The sequence below is a fragment of the Mytilus edulis genome, chromosome 3, assembly GCF_963676685.1.
Source record: "Mytilus edulis chromosome 3, xbMytEdul2.2, whole genome shotgun sequence".
Classification (NCBI taxonomy): domain Eukaryota; kingdom Metazoa; phylum Mollusca; class Bivalvia; order Mytilida; family Mytilidae; genus Mytilus; species Mytilus edulis.
Window position 1 is genome coordinate 46,191,852 of NC_092346.1, and position 16,986 is coordinate 46,208,837.

Below are 16,986 nucleotides of genomic sequence, written 5' to 3' on the forward strand. Positions count from 1 at the left end.
ATTTTTAGAATTAAATTATTAGAAATGACTGTACTATTTTTCTGCCTATTTGAAATAACATAAAAAATGTGGAGAACACTTTAAATAACCCGCTACGCGCGTTATTCAGTGTGCACCACATTTTTATGTTATTTCTTCATAGACAGAAAAAAAGTATTACAATCATTCCTTGACAGTTTACGAAGTAGTATATGAAGAGTCAAATAACAAACATACAGAACTCCAAAGAAAATATCATAACGGAACTTTCCCTTATCAAATTGAAAAATCAAAATTTCAAACACATCAATCGAATGGAAAACACTGTCATATTTCTGAATTGGTACAGGACATTTTTTTATGTTGAAAATAGTGGATAAAGCGTTTGTATGTTTAGCTAGCTTAACCTCGCATTTGTATGAAAGTCGCATACATTTATATTATATTGACAACAATATGCGAGTAACAATGAATTCCAATAGATAGATATTATTTTCAATTTGGGAATTTTACTGTATCGATGTCAATCATATGAGTGTTTTTCCTACGGCTTAATTCTTGGAAAATAGAGTTTTTTGGTGTGTTGAGAAATTTTGATGAACAGAATCATTTATAGTTTATGATTTCATATTTGACACATATGTTTATAAAGGTGATCTGTCAATACAATAGATACACAAGTTTTTGCAGTTTATATTGTTAAATGTTGTTTTAGGTATGAAATGACATCCCCACCTGATGGTCAATGGGGTATAGAGGGAAAGAATAAATCATGGACAGGCTTAGTAGGACAACTTCAACATCGGGTAAGTACTGCTCAGTCCTATTTAGTTTTATTCTCTACGATGTATGAAAACGTTTCAGCACACACAAGACAGGTTTTTGTAATATAAGTCAACAAATGATTTATGTCCTAAGTTTTAAGACGCCAAAGAGGTAGATTTTAAATGGCTATGGCACCACAAAAACGAGTAAATGGAAGGACAAAAATAGTTGAATCTCATCAAATATACCAAGCGTATTACTTGAACAGTGGCCAAATCAAACGCAAAACTTAAGATCATGCAAAAAAAATCCGAAAAATTGTGCCAGATACGACATTGCAATATATTCTTCGGGGCGATGCAACCTTAGTGTTTCAAATAAATCAACTTTGTTCAAAGAAGTGAATTTGCAGAATTTGAATTTAACAATCGTGATATTTCATATCAATATAAAAGCACTAACTTATTGGCTTGTGATACACTTTGGAATACAATATCCACCACATGTAACATTGAGCGGTTGGATGAGAAATGTCAAAAATGATGAGAGGCTTTTAAATTGATCGACCAAAATTATCCTTGGCGTTTGAATCAAAACAGTTTTGAGGCTAATCTGAATAAAAAATCAGAAAATCCCTAAATATTTGCACGGTAAAACACTTCTCTACTTGCTTAAATTCCCATAAGAATAGAGTTTGGACGTCGCTGCTTACGAAACGTAACCAGTTTCTTTTTAATAATTAAACCATTTTGTATTACTCATTTAAAACTCTTATGAGTAGTCATAACTGTTGATAACACACATGATAGTATTGTCAAATTATAAAATAGAAAAGGGGAGTGTTTCAAAGAGAAAACAAACCCGACAAAGAGCAGAAATTGACAACAATGGGTCTTCAACACATCGATTAATTTCTGTATACAGTAAATAAACAAACTGATAGGAATAACACAAACCCAAAAAAACATAAAAATGACAAAAAACACCCCCAAAAAAGATCAAAGACACTAATTATCAGCTCAATAATGTAACTTAAATTGAACTAAGTTGATCTTGGACAGTGTGAGGATCTTGCAAAAATCAACCAGTTTTATCACTACAAGTTAAGTCTTCGTGTTTTAATAGGGACACAGATTTGACAGATCTTTACCGACGTCGAATAATGGGGAGTAATAGCTTGTGGTACTTTTAAAGTAATTTGTATTCAACATAAATGAAATGGAAATAAATGAAACTTAGCCAAACACTTGCAAAACTTCACATTATTATGAATTTGAAATATCAAGAATTATTTATTTTTAAGGATAAATATGAAATGAAAATTTTAATACACATACTGTTAACTCTTGAGTTTCTTATTATTATATTTGCTATAATTCCAGGATGTAGATCTGGTTGCTGCACCAATTGCTATACAGACGGACAGGGAACGAGTTATAGATTTCACATATCCATATTTTTATGAATCGTCTGCTATTTTAATGAAAAAACCTGACCCGAACTTAACCAAATGGAGAACACTGATAGATCCATTCAGTACTACTGTCTTGTTATGTATATTCGTTTCCTTGCCAATTTGTTCGTTCTTTCTGTTTTTCTTCGAAAAGTACAATCCATACTACAGAAAAGTAGAGGATAGAAGCAAAGTTCGAGGATTGCATCATTTTTCGGACTCGTTTTGGTATATGTATGGTGCTCTGTTGACACAAGGTAACTTTTCGTGTGTTTTGTTTTTAACAGATATTGCAATAAAATTAGTTTTCGAAAGACTAGATGAAACTATAATTAGAAAAAATATATAATTTTATGCAACAATAAAATCAGAATGTATAAGTAAAAAACAACAGAGACAGAAGTTAGTATGAAAGTCAAAATATTTCTCAAACAACTTTTCAACCAAGAACCAACAACGGCAGATAACCTTATGTGTTGTAGTAGAGTAAACAGAACTTATTCAAATACCGATATTTATTGTGCTTCACACAGCAAACAAGAAAATGAGTTATTTACGTATTTTTACATTAGGATAAGGAAATGACGATGGCAAATGTTTAAAAAATAAAACGGCAATTTTTGTGATATTTTTCATATTCTCGAGGTACAGAATATCAAACAGCATCATCTTTCATGCATTGATTGGCCTATCATAATATATATATTATTGAGTGTCGTCAAGGACATTGTTAAAACGTCGCCTGAAGATTGCCAGAAGGCATGAAAGCGCTAGTGACAATATTTTAACGAACTGTTATTATTTGATGTGGAATGTAGTTTGCAAATTTAAAGATATTATTATATATATACATTAATTTCGGTAGTGTGAATTATTCGCAAGAAAAATATAAGTTGTTAAAACATATGAATATTGTGCATATTGGAGTTAGAACACTTACGTTTGTCGACGCAATTGATCTCATTCTTCTTAGAATTCATGAGATTCAATCAGTTTTTGTCAAAAATTTGTATTTGTCGTTTCTTTATGAATTTACGTGTTATGAACATCCGTGCAGCTCTGTCGAATTCATGTGTACCGCTAATATTTTTAAAAGTTCCACCAAATGCTGACTTCATTTCCACGGCATTTTGCTGTTCAAAATATCCTTATTGAGTTCATAAAAAGATAAAGTAACCATCAATCAATCAATAAGTCAATAAAAAGAGTTGGAAAAAAACAATTAGCAGACTAGCATTACCTTAACCTTCGGTTGATTATAAACTTAGTCTACTTTTTTATATTGATAGGTGGAGAACATATGGCAGATTCGTCATCCGGTCGTACACTTTTAAGCTTTTGGTGGATATTCTGTATAATTATGATGGCTACCTACAGTGGTAACCTAATTGCCTTCTTGACAGTGACAAAAGACAAACTACCTTTCACAGACCTGTCAGGGCTTGTGGCACAGGATAAATATGAATGGGGAACCCAAGGAGGATCTGTTTTCGAACATATTTTCAAGGTAAAATTAAAGCTTTGTGTTAATTTCATTTTATATCAAAATGTTAATAAAAGTATACGGTAAACAAAACTGTTAACACAATAATCATTACACATACACGCAGTATATTAACTTTCAACTAAATCGTTTTCAAATAATGTACAAACAGGACAAAGACTCGCAAGAAGAAAGTATATATCAGAAAATGAGACACATGACAAATTATAATTTAACCGGCCATCGATTAGTATATTTAATTTTGGTAATATTCTAATCAATTTTGCAATTGGCATTCATCAAACGTTAAATTTCGTGAAATTCCTTCAAACTTACAAATATAGAGATGTGGTATAACTATCAACTACCAACGACAATAAATGAATTACAAGCTCCAGAGGGGAAATCATAAACATAATGAAGCAGTACAAAGATAAAACCAACAAGTCATATCAATTTCTTGCATCTGAAGAGCCTCTCTGGATTTACCTTCATCATGAACGCTTGAAAGCCAATGATTTATAAGTAATGAGACAATTTAAGATCTTTATGACCAAACAGAACATGAAAAGGCCATTCATTTTCATGTCGGTGTGCATTTGTTGGAAAAGAATAACTGTTAGTGTAACTCAGTCAATTTTTTACTTGATTTATTGATTTAATGGATCGATTAACCCTTTCTTGTAGTGTTTCTTCCTTTTGTCGATTTTCCGAAGCAAATATTTTCAAAATCAATTGATATGCCTATGACCGTGTCTGTGAAATTAAAACTGTTACGATTCGTTACTCTTTATTAATTCACATAGTATTTCAGATACGCGATAAGAAAGTTTATTGTTTACATAAACATCGTCGTTGAAATTATGATATTAGATCAGTATTGAGTGGACGCAATTATTTTTACAAAATGCATACATTTGAGTAAAGTATGTTGACACGTTTTAGTTCGTTTAATAAATCTTTTCATGAAACACTTCATTATTTAACACGAAAAAAAGAATTAAACTGCAAAGTTCTAACTAGAAAACGAAACAAAAAGGATTAGAATTTAAAATGTCAATACTTTTCAGAACATACATGCAATCCTTAATTCTAGTAGTTGTTACACTAAAAAGAAAATACAATTCAAAACAATAAATAAAGGGCTTTATATATTTTGTTCGAAAGTGCTAAAAAATGTTGGATCATAAACATCCTCAATCGAAATAATGTAGTAGTAAGCAATCGAAATATGACAAAAAACTGTAATCATGTTGTGTCTTCTATCTTATTAATATTTTCCCAGTTATGATTTCCTCTGAAATTAAGAGTAAAAATGTTTCCAATAAAAATGAAGAAAATACAATATGTATTAAAATGATCTTCAGACAATGTTGAATAGTAGAGATATTAGAATATTGAAACAGTTAAAATAGTTGACCCTGATATTATTTCATGATCTTCATTTCCTTAAAGACATCGACGCTTCCCGAGTATCAGACGCTTTGGAACGGAATGGTTGGATATAATAGAACTGACAATAGAGTTCTTAGTGTTTTAGGAGATGTACAAATAGAAAAGGTTATTGAAGGAGACTATGCGTACATTGGAGACAAAACTTACTTTGATATGATCATGGTTAATAATTGTGACTTGGCGATGACATTAGCTGAAATCCTTCAATTACAGTACGCAATAGCACTACCAAATAATTCACCATTCACCAAGATGTTTTCAGATGAGTAAGTAATTTAAATTAAGCACTCATCTCCATAATAATTATGGGATAAAGGTAATAAAACGTTACGTATGTTTAAAGCAGAATGTAAAATAGTAGCAATTATTTCAGGAATATTTACTTTAAAAAAATAAAGTTTACGACTTCAAATATAAACGCGCCAATCTAAACAGCAAATTTAATTGAATGCGATTGATTGTTGTTTTTTAATTATTTATGTCATCCGAAAACAATGGCGTAAAGTTGCGTGACTGTATGTACATTTTCAAAGATGGTATTTTGTGACTTCTTTGCTAATACAGTATATATGCTTTGACAGCTCCTCAAATTAGTGTAGGGTTCTATTTAAAGACCCTAAAATATAAAATGTGTAAATATATAGAATATATTTGTTTTGTTAAACCATTTAACATTACAACATAACATTAAAGAATACAATTTGAACAAATCTACTTGTATAAGTCATAATTCCTAAACTCGATTTAATTCTTCATAACATTTTTGTTAACTTTTCTTTGAATGTGTCATCCAATGACACAGCTGCCGTTGATATCATCCATTGGCTGTTTCATTATTGTACAGAAAAACGAAAACGGAATTAAAAAAAAACCAACTGTCTGAAATGGATAAAAAAAATCATTATACTTACAAAAAATAATAACAATTACAAACTTGTAACGTGAAATTAATTCAGCATGGTAAAAACACTGAATGAAAATTTCCAACCTAGGAAATCAATATAATTGTACATACATGTATTTTCTAAAGTGAACATTGATTGGTTAAATATTTCTCAGTCATGTCCTGTTTTTGAATTTGTTTGTTAGCTTTTTGGTCATGAAGGTTTGTCTCTAATATTTAATTAACTGTACATTTGTATTCAGATATCGCAGATCAAATTTATTCGTTCATTGTTTAATCATACGTTTTTTGATTGAGTTAAGTCTGCCAATTGATATTTTATCGTATGTTTTTCTTTGTTGTGATGTTATGCTATTGTTTCAGAAAAAGGGAGAAGGTTTGGATCCATTAAAACGTTTAATCCCGCTGCAAATGTTTGCACCTGTCCTAAGTCAGGAATCTGATGTACAGTAGTTGTCGTTTGTTTATGTAATATATACGTGTTTCTCGTTTCTCGTTTTGTTAATATAGATTAGACCGTTGGTTTTCCCGTTTGAATGGTTTTACACTAGTAATTTTGGGGCCCTTTATAGCTTGTTGTTCGGTGTGAGCTAAGGCTCCGTGTTGAAGGCCGTACTTTAACCTATAATGGTTTACTTTTTAAATTGTTATTTGTATGGAGAGTTGTCTCATTGGCACTCACACCACATCTTCCTATATCTATGTTTATAATACATGTAAAATTGAGAATGGAAATGGGGAATGTGCCAAAGAGACAACAACCCGACCATAGAAAAAAACAACAGCAGAAGGTCACCAACAGGTCTTCAATGTAGCGAGAAATTCCCGCACCCAGAGGCGTCCTTCAGCTGGCCCCTAAACAAATATATACTAGTTCAGTGATAATGAACGCCATACTAATTTCCAAATTGTACACAAGAAACTAAAATTAAAATAATACAAGATTAACAAAGGCCAGAGGCTCCTGACTTGGGACAGGCGCAAAAATGCGGCGGGGTTAAACATGTTTGTGAGATCTCAACCCTCCCCCTATACCTCTAGCCAATGTAGTAAAGTAAACGCATAACAATAAAAATTCAGTCCAAGAGAAGTCCGAGTCTGATGTCAGAAGATGTAACCAAAGAAAATAAACAAATACACATAATCAAATGCACATAAACAAATACACATAATCAAATGCACATAAACAAATACACATAATCAAATGCACATAAACAAATACACATAATCTTAATCGAATGCTTTCTTTTTATATTGCAATGCTGTTTTTTATGTTTTCATTAAAACATTGTATTTATTTTTCTAGGATTATTTCAATACATGAGAGTGGATTACTTCAGATATGGAAGTTAAGACATTGGCCCAAACCTGGATTTTGTAAAGGGTCTCTTCTTAAGGAGCCTAAAGCTATAACACTTATAGATGTCCAAAGTGCATTTTATATGATAGGGATAGGTATTTTTGTGGCTTCATTTACCCTGTTTATTGAGTTTTTAAAGCAGACATACTGTAAATGGAGAGAAAAGATCGGAAAGGCAAAAGAAAAACCTCAAACAATAAGACACGTTAGCACAATACCAAAATTAGACGAATTTATATCTTACTGACGAAAACCGCATGAATTATCAATATCTGAAGCAAAGCTTATAACGAAGAAGAATGTTGACTAATTAAATAGCAATGTCTTTTTTTTGGACAAGATATATCGGAAAACACAGTGACCTGGTTTATATTACAATGATAATAATTGCGGGGGAAACAATTGTTACTATATGGAATGTGCTGAACGGAAAAGCCATACATCCGAATGACAATGCATGTCGATTCTGAAAAAAAACAAAAGAAAATAAGCATAGATCAACGAAAGGTCCAGTTATTTCTTAAGTAACCACAAATCAAACAATTAGTATAAGGTGCACTTATGTTTTGTAATAAATCCTATCAAAGCATTTGCGTTTTTACTAAAAATGTTTTTATTCATAGGAACACCAAGGAACTTTAATCATTATGTTGTTATACTGTTTGCGTTATTGTGATAAATGAAACAAATTGTTGTATTAAGTTTAAGTTCCGAGAAAACCATAAAGGATGAGGTAGGAAAAAAGCCTTTTTTTGGGGCGCTGGAATTAAAAACCATAGTTCTCCCATTCTATTAAAACAATGCTTCTCAAATATTTTTACCTATCAAAGAATAGTAAAACATCATTTGAACACTATGATATATATAGATAAAAAGATTGATGTCGCTATGTCTTGCAATAACATCTCCTGTTACCTTTTTTTTTTTTAAATTAATGACTGTTCACTCTTAAGCATCAAAACTTATTATCTTTAGTATGCAATTATGAATACAAAGGCACAATGTGTTCGGTCAAAAGCATATATAATTTCAAAATATGTGATGCTACTTGATGCGACGTCATACAAGTAAGAGGTTAAGCTAGCTATAAAACCAGGTTCAATCCACCATTTTCTACATAAGGAAATGCCTGCACCAAGTTAGGAATATGACAGTTGATATTCATTCGTTTGATGTGCTTGAGCTTTAGATTTTGCCATTTGATAAGGTACTTTTCGTTATGAATTATCCTCAAAGCTCAGCACTTTGTGATTTTACTTTTTAGTAACTCCAAACTTTAAATTGTATTCAAATATTAAGCAAATTTCGCCGTTTTAAGTGCATTTACAAATTTTAATAGACATATTGGTCACATTACTTCAATGAAAACAAATTAGTATTTAAAAGCTATATTTAGATTTGAAACAGTCACACCTTCTGATAAAACATATGTTGTTCAATCAAAAACGACAAATGTGTCTGCAACACTTTGTATAATGTTAGCCTATAAAATGTGCAATTAATTTTGATGCTTTCTAAAGTCAAGCAAGAACAAATTGTCAGCTGCCAATTTCAAACTTTTGGCACCCTTTCAACGGTTCTTGTTGTGTTTTTCATGACGACTAGTTTATTACGCATACTCCGCTAGAGTATATCAATTAGAGGGAGATACTACATAAGAAGTGAAATGCAAGAGTCGTTTTAGATTTTTCATTTTCACATTATTGTCTCAGATATTTTCTTTTTTCTTGATCAATTCTAGCAGTTGTTATAACCACTATGCCTCATGCATTCATTTGCGCAAATTGTGAAACCAGCCATGATTCATCTTTTCTCTCGAAAATACTTCCGCTAACAGTAGGGAAAAAAAATAATAAAGAATAATCATGTTTTCCGTTTTTTGTAGTTTGAGAACAAGGTAAACCAATTAGTTTAAGTGTTAAAGACGACAATTTCTTCACAACGAAGCATATGTGCATTGCTTAGTTGTTATTTCAAACTGCAGTATTCGATTTTAATGTGTCATAAAATCTTTTAACGGAAGTGCAATGTGACAAGTTTGAACATTATATTTTTTAATTGAAATCCTAGGACGTTGATTACATATAAATATACGTTAAATGCATAAACACACAATCGAAAAGGTTTTTTTTTGGTGGCATCAATACCTGATGAATAATACGAGATCATTTTTTAAAAACTATTATTAATATATATATTCAATACTTTCCTTGGAACCCTTTGTCTTGAAAAAAGTGATTCATCTATTTGTAATGAACAATAATGACTCCACAGTACTATCAATCTGTAACAAAAATAATAACATAATCTTTGTTTTTAATTTATTTATATTACTATGATAACATAACTGGTGTAACGAGAATTTTTTTTACATGCGAGAAAATATGCGTCCAAGTCTTTGTTGTCTCCCCTCATTAGTAATCGAGAATTATACAATAAATGTTATTGCACTTATATTTAAAAGATGTTAAGTTTTGTGTTGGAATGTGTTGGAATGTGCGTTTGGAGAGAGAGAGAGAGAGAGAGAGAGAGAGAGAGAGAGAGAGAGAGAGAGAGATTAAAAACAATTTTTTTTTATGAAATATTACTGAAACTATTAATTATAATTTGAATTTCTTTCACTTTGAATACAGCGATGTAGAATATAATTTCATGTACTACTGTTAATATTTCGAATATTTTATTTCATGTTTTTAAATATGAATAAAGAATAAATTTTTATACTATTTACTCAAGCTGTTCTCTTCTTTAATAAACCCATCATAAATACGAGGATTGGAAATTTATATTTACGCCTGACGCGCGATCTGTCTACAAAAGACTCACTCAGCTCGGACCAACAAATGCTAGGAATGCCAAATACAGTACGAGGTTGGAGAGCATAGAGGATAAAAAAAAAATCATTAAAGTTTTGTCAAACACAGCTAAGGTAACCTATATCTGATGTATAAAAGCCTAAGTATTTTAAAAACGCAAAGTTTTGTAAACAGTCAATTTATAGCTCTGACCATATCAATGATAATTCATATCATCATAGAAGTATTGAAGTATTGACTACAATTCAACGTATAAACGTGGATACTCTAAACAATATGCAACACAATTCCAACCAAAACCTAGTGTACAGAAAGCGACTTGTGAAAAGAATTTGCATGCAGATAATTTAGGAATAAACTTATCATAGATACCAGGATTGAATTTTGTATTTACGCCAGACGAAATTAAACTTTCAAGGAATGTTTATTATTCTGAAGGAGAAGAAGTCATCTTCGTTCTTGTAAAATCAACAAAGCCTTTTATTTAAAGGAAAAAATATTTTTGAAATTTGACATAATACCATAATATACTATAATAAAAAAAACTAATCTCCCTTTGCAATTTATATCATACATCGATTAAAGCCTTTCGCAATCAAATAACAAATTCTACAGTAATTTAAACATACATGATAGTGACTACTACAAAAGAAGTAAAACGATCCCCCTTGTTGGCGGTATTCAATTTCAATAGATGGCTGTGTCAACGACATTGAACATTTTAACAGCAGTATGAATTATCAATGACAAATTATTTCGATTAAAATGAAACTATATTTACTCATTGTGATACAAATATTTAAAACAAAAAAGAATAATATCCATATTTAACCGGAATTTTGTGACAAAAATGTCGGTTATTGATTTAGGGATGTACGATGGGCGGGCGGGCGGCAACCAAATGTTGTCTGTGCATTTACTCATGAATCGTTCAACCAAAGCTTTTCAAATTTTAATATGTTGTTACTGATGACAAAATGGAGGTCAAGTTCAATAATGACGATTTTGACTGTTACCGTTCAGGAGTTATTGTTCTTGGAAGATTGAAAAATGACATTTCTAGTCGTGTCCGTGCATTTACGCATGAACTGTTCAACCAAAGCTTCCCAAATTTTAATATGTTGTTACTGATGACAAAATGGAGGTCTAGTTCAATAATGACGATTTTGACTTTTACCGTTCAGGAGTTATGGTTCTTGAAAGATTGAAAAATGACTCCAGTCGTGTCCGTGCATTTACTCATGAACTGTTCAAGCAAAGCTTTTCAAATTTTAATATGTTATTACTGATGACAAAATGGAGGTCAAGTTCAATAATGTCGATTTTGACTTTTACCGTTCAAGAGTTATGGTTCTTGAAAGATCGAAAAATGGCGTTTCCATTCATGTTGTTGCATTTACTCATGAACCATTTAACCTAAGCATTTCAAATTTTAATATGTTGATACTGATGACAAAATTTAGGTCAAATTTGATATTGACAATTTTCACTTTCACCGTTCATCAGTTATGGTTCTTGTGATATTGGCAGGACACAAATAAATGTTAATAAATCCGGTTTGCTGTCGTTGTGGCAGCCTCTTGTTGGATATTGACCTGCAACGTACGACATTTTTACGACATAGCAAACAGAATGTATAGATCTAATAAAATTGAGTATGAAAATGGCGAATGTGTTAAATGACAACAACCCGACCATAGAGCAGACAACAGCCGAAAGCCACCAATGGGTATTCAATGCAGCGAGAAACTCCCGCACCAACAGGTGTCCTTCAGCTAGCCCATAAACAAATATGTATAAGTCCAGAGACTCCTGACTTGGGACAGAATTAAACATGTTTTTGAGATCTCAACCCTCCCCTAAACCTCTAGCCAATGAAGAAAAAACAAAAACGCATCGTAAAACTCAGTTTAAGAGAAGTCCGAGTCCGATGTCAGAATAGGTAACCAAAGAAAATAAACAAAATGACATTAATACATAAAAAAAAAACTACTAGCAGTTACTGACATGCCAGCTTCAGACCTAAATTAAACTGATTGAAAGATTATGTCTTCATCATATGAATATCGAGCACAATCCCTCCCGTTAGGTGTTAAGTATTATGCTATCATAAAATATATGAGAAGAACATAACCCGTGTCATGCCAACAACTGCTTTCACAATAAATATCTATGATTTCGATGCAAAGACCCTACACTTTTTGAAATGTTATAACTAAGTTAAAGGCGATTTCAGGTTGGTACATTTACGTCCTTTAGTATTTCTTCGACTGTGTATGTTTTTATAATCCTTGTTTTTTTTAAATTCGACTATGAGCGTTCCTGATGTAAATTAATCCAGAATAGAGATTCGGATGCATGACATTGTAACGTTTTGTTTTGTTTTCCTTATGTACAAGTCTTTTCAACTTATCCTGAATCAACATATTTTTTAGAAATATAAGAATCCCTTCCTTTATTATATACTAAGTAAAAAATACAAGTATATTTTATGTATAATACAATTGATGTCAATTATGCTATATCAGCTTACTGTATTGATATCGATATATGTAACGCTTGCAAATGCTTTACATGTATCTCCTAATCTGTATGACTCACGTTACCGGTATAAGTCAGTGAAATTAGGGCTTTATCAATCCCATTATAAATGTTTACGTTATGTCACTTGAAAAAAAGTAGTTATACTTGAGGTACATGTATATGATAAACTCATCATAGATATCAGGATTAAACTTTGAATTTACGCCAGACGCGCGTTTCGTCTACAAAAGACTCATCAGAGACGCTCGAATCCAAAAGTTAAAAAGGTGAAATAAAGTACGAAGTTGAAGAGCATAATTAAGTGTACATGATATGATTTTTTTCAATATTACACTCTTGATCGACACTCAACCAACACAACCCTTCGAGCTCTTAGGATTATTTGGTGTCTCGGGTTAATACAGGCGTGACTTCAAAAAACGATATATGATATTCGCTATATATTTAACCAGATCGTCGTTTAAAGAACAAGATAACTCGGAATAAATAGCAACGACCAGAGTCGAGATAATGTCGATTTCAATTATGTATTCTAGAGATATTTCATAAACCTATAACGTGCGTTCTTTTTCATTTTTGAGTGTGGTCGTAACAATTTATAACATTCCATAACAATATTACATGAGTTAGCTTGTGACTGAAGCCAGCATTTTTTGTTATCTTGTATTGAAAACTATGTGCGTTTCCATTTCAATGATCGATGATGAGTCAACATGTTAGTGAATGCACTGTGTACTTATAGTGTGTCGTTGTGTTGTTACATATGGTCTAGATACTCCGAAAGGTAGTTTTCTGCGCATGTAGATCCAGTTGAATCCCATCGCGTTTAGTACATATTCAAAACTGTGCATTCGGTCATTCATTCTATGCAGTATTTCTGCCTTTTCATATTATCCTTTGTAAGTATTTTGATGCAATAACATTGAATGGATGCCTAAATCCACGGTACCAACAAATAGAAAGAATCCACAGTAGAACGCGTTTAGTCTTGATAAAAAGAGTTTTGAAATATTATAGTGATCACATGAGGCTTGCAATATGTGGACAAAAGCCTGACAATGACAAACATCTTATTATTTACAATGGCTATTTAAAAAATAAATATATCAATATATGAACAAAGATATGTGTGTCTGATACACAAAAGTATTCTTCAGCAATGTAATGAAAACTGCAGACATAATCAAGATTTAATTTTTTTTAAATCACAGACAAAAATCATTCAATAGTCGTCAAACAGATTGGTTGTTTTCGATATTTGACCAAGAACAAAGCTCTATAAGTTGAAATATATCGTATTTGCTTAAAGCAAAATGAAATAGACACAATATAAATATACTAATTTAGATTCTCTACGGTACATTAAGTATAACAAGACAAATTTAAAGTGATCATACATTATATAGTATATATGCTAGAGGGAAAATTACGATTCCGAACGGAAATACAGACAAATTTAGATATTATTTGTTCTGAGTTTTGTTTATGAAATTTAAAGCTTGTTAACTAGATATTGATTTGGCCCACCAATGGAACATGTTACAATTGTACAATCAAGCGTATAGTTTGTAAATGGAAACATTTTTTAATCGAGCTGGTGTAACTTAACATGGTAGGTCTTTCATGTATATAGCACTAACAATAAAAGAAAAAGAAAAGAAAAAAACAATTTAAATAACATATTAGTATAATAAAAGTCAAAGTTCCAGAAAATCCAAAATCTTTAAGACAAAATGATGATTATATTTTCGGATCTCACAAAAGAAAATGTATGCATAGTGTGTAAAGATTCCATATACTGTTTTTTTAAATCAGAATCTGTAATAAGAATTGAAGTTTTATGTACATACCTATGACTACAAACTAATTTTGTGTTCACGTTTATTTCTATGAAATAATTGTTTGCGAATTAAGCAAAAAACATGTTAGAGATATAACACGATAAAAAAAATCATTAATTTTGAAAGATATTATTGTTGTACTTTAAATTTTAGAAGGAAAAAGATAAAATAAATTGTCCAGAGCATATTAATTTGGGAAATTTATAATCCCAATGTGTTTCCTTTTACATTTGTTTTCTAATGGGTTTTCATCAAACTCTATTAAGATATATGAGAAGTGAGATCGTAAAAATTGCGTTAGATGCTGGTACATCAACAGAGCGTGATTCTTAAGCAATTTAATTCATACAACCGTCTGATAATCCGTCTAGTAAAAGATTGATTAGAGGTTCCAAAATGTAGATAATTTTTATTCGTCTTTGTGTATTTCTTGATAATTATAAAGTTGTTTATTTCTTTGCCATTTGGTCTCTTGTGGAGAGTTGGCTCATTGGCAATTATACTACATGTTCGTTTATATATATATATAGTATAGCATTTGTAACAACCACTTTGCCCTAGATATGGCGTACAAAAAATTGTTTGGAACCGAATGAAAGAATAATGGACCCTGTTGCCTAATTTTGTGGTAGGCATATTTCTATTAGTATTACAAAGGAAAACTAATTATTTGCAATAAGGATGTTATTTAGATAAAACAAAGAAACAAAATACAACTTGATAAATTTAACAACTAACGATGTCACAGACTTTTGACAGGATCATACACATGTGGTATCGATTAAAACCATGTTTAATTCACAATTTCCTCAGTCATAATAACCTACCATCAAAACCGAACTGTACAAAGAAATAGCACGACGGGTGCCGTTTACGGTGCAGGAAATGCTTACCCTTCCGGAGCACATGATTTCACTCCCGGTTTTTAGAGGAGTTCGTGTTGTTTCTTATTTATTATTTATAACTGTTGATGTAAATATTCTTTGGTTTTGTGAGTCTTTGTTTTCTCCTTTGTTTTGGTTGTTATTGTCTTTCATGCACAAGGAAACGCCCTTAAAAAGTCAGTTTTATGAAAGTTGTTCTCTATTCATAAGACGTGTTTGAACTTTTCCTTTTTGCTTTTTGATGACGAACTTTCCGTTTTCTTTTGAGTTCGAATGTTTTGTTATTCTACTTTCTATTAAACATATTTTCCTACAGTCGAAAAATAAACATTTTATAGAATATAGAAATATTAAAATCAGTGCCAAAATTCCAAAAATGTCTAATAGATATGTTCTAGACCATATGAGTATTTAAACCGTACGCGTACGGTCCAGTAACATGATAAGTTCGCATTTGGAGCAGGATCTGTCGCCTCTTTTATTTTTAACGTAACAGTAAAATAAGTTTGTATTAAAAAGAAGATGTGGTATAATTGTCAATGAAACAACTCTCCACAAGAAACCAAATGACACAGACATTAACAACTATAGGTCACCATACGTCCTTCAACATGAGCAAAGCCCATATCGCATAGTCAAATATTAAAGGCCCAAAATGACAAAGGAAAAACAATTCAAACGAGAAAACTGACGGCCTAATGTATGTACAAAATTTATCGAAAAACAAATATGTTATACATCAACAAACGACAACCACTGAATTACTGGCTCCTGACTTTGGACAGGCACATACAAACAGAACGTGGCGGTATTAAATATGTTAGCGGGATCCCAACCCGCCCTCTAACCTGAGAGAGTTGTGTAACATTACAACATAAGAACGAACTATAAAAATCAGTTGAAAAAGGCTTAACAAATGGATACAAATAGAAATGCTACACAGAGTGAACGTGGTTTGGTACTTGTATATCCGAATAACAAAAAAACACTAGGTACAGATCGGAGGGTACTCGCAGTTACTGGCAGCTAGTTCAAAGCCACTAACAACTAATAAAAAATCATGCATCTAAGACTACTGTAGGCATGCTGCTGTTGTCTGTTCTATGGTCGGGTTGTTGTCTCTTTGACACATTCCCCATTTCCATTCTCAATGTTATGCTTTGTCTTTATGTAGGATATTTTACCTTAAATGTTAAGAACATTTATTGAATATGCCTCGTTTGCCTGTTTATGTGTTATGAGAGTCATTCATTCTTAAAAATATAGAAAAAGTAAATTTGGCGACATCTGCCAATAAACATATTGAAATAATAAATCAAAATTTAATTTTCATGGATACAACACATACTTCTGAAGTTTTGCAAGTATTGTTTGCACTCGGCTTTTCTTTCTTATTCAACAATGTTTTTCTAATCTATATTTTCTTTCATCTTAGCACAAACGAGTTTAAATTTGCAAATTTTGGTCCTTTCTAGAGTTTCGAATTTAAAAGTTGTAACGAC

The 16,986-nt window shown here is 31.5% G+C and overlaps 1 protein-coding gene and 1 long non-coding RNA gene across 2 annotated transcripts in view; one reads left to right on the plus strand and one right to left on the minus strand.

The window, feature by feature from the left end:
- LOC139516624 (glutamate receptor ionotropic, kainate 2-like) overlaps positions 1-7,886 on the plus strand; it is a 96,061-nt gene extending 88,175 nt beyond the window's left edge. Inside the window, exons 9-13 of the mRNA XM_071306824.1 lie at positions 695-785; positions 2,127-2,454; positions 3,487-3,704; positions 5,136-5,401; positions 7,346-7,886. Coding sequence (XP_071162925.1) covers positions 695-785; positions 2,127-2,454; positions 3,487-3,704; positions 5,136-5,401; positions 7,346-7,646 — 1,204 coding nt within the window. The 3' untranslated portion in view covers positions 7,647-7,886. The remainder of the gene's footprint in view (positions 1-694; positions 786-2,126; positions 2,455-3,486; positions 3,705-5,135; positions 5,402-7,345) is intronic.
- The window catches only part of LOC139516643 (uncharacterized), a 681,292-nt gene that overhangs the window by 252,141 nt on the left and 412,165 nt on the right, over positions 1-16,986 (minus strand). The gene's annotated exons all lie outside the window — the stretch shown is intronic.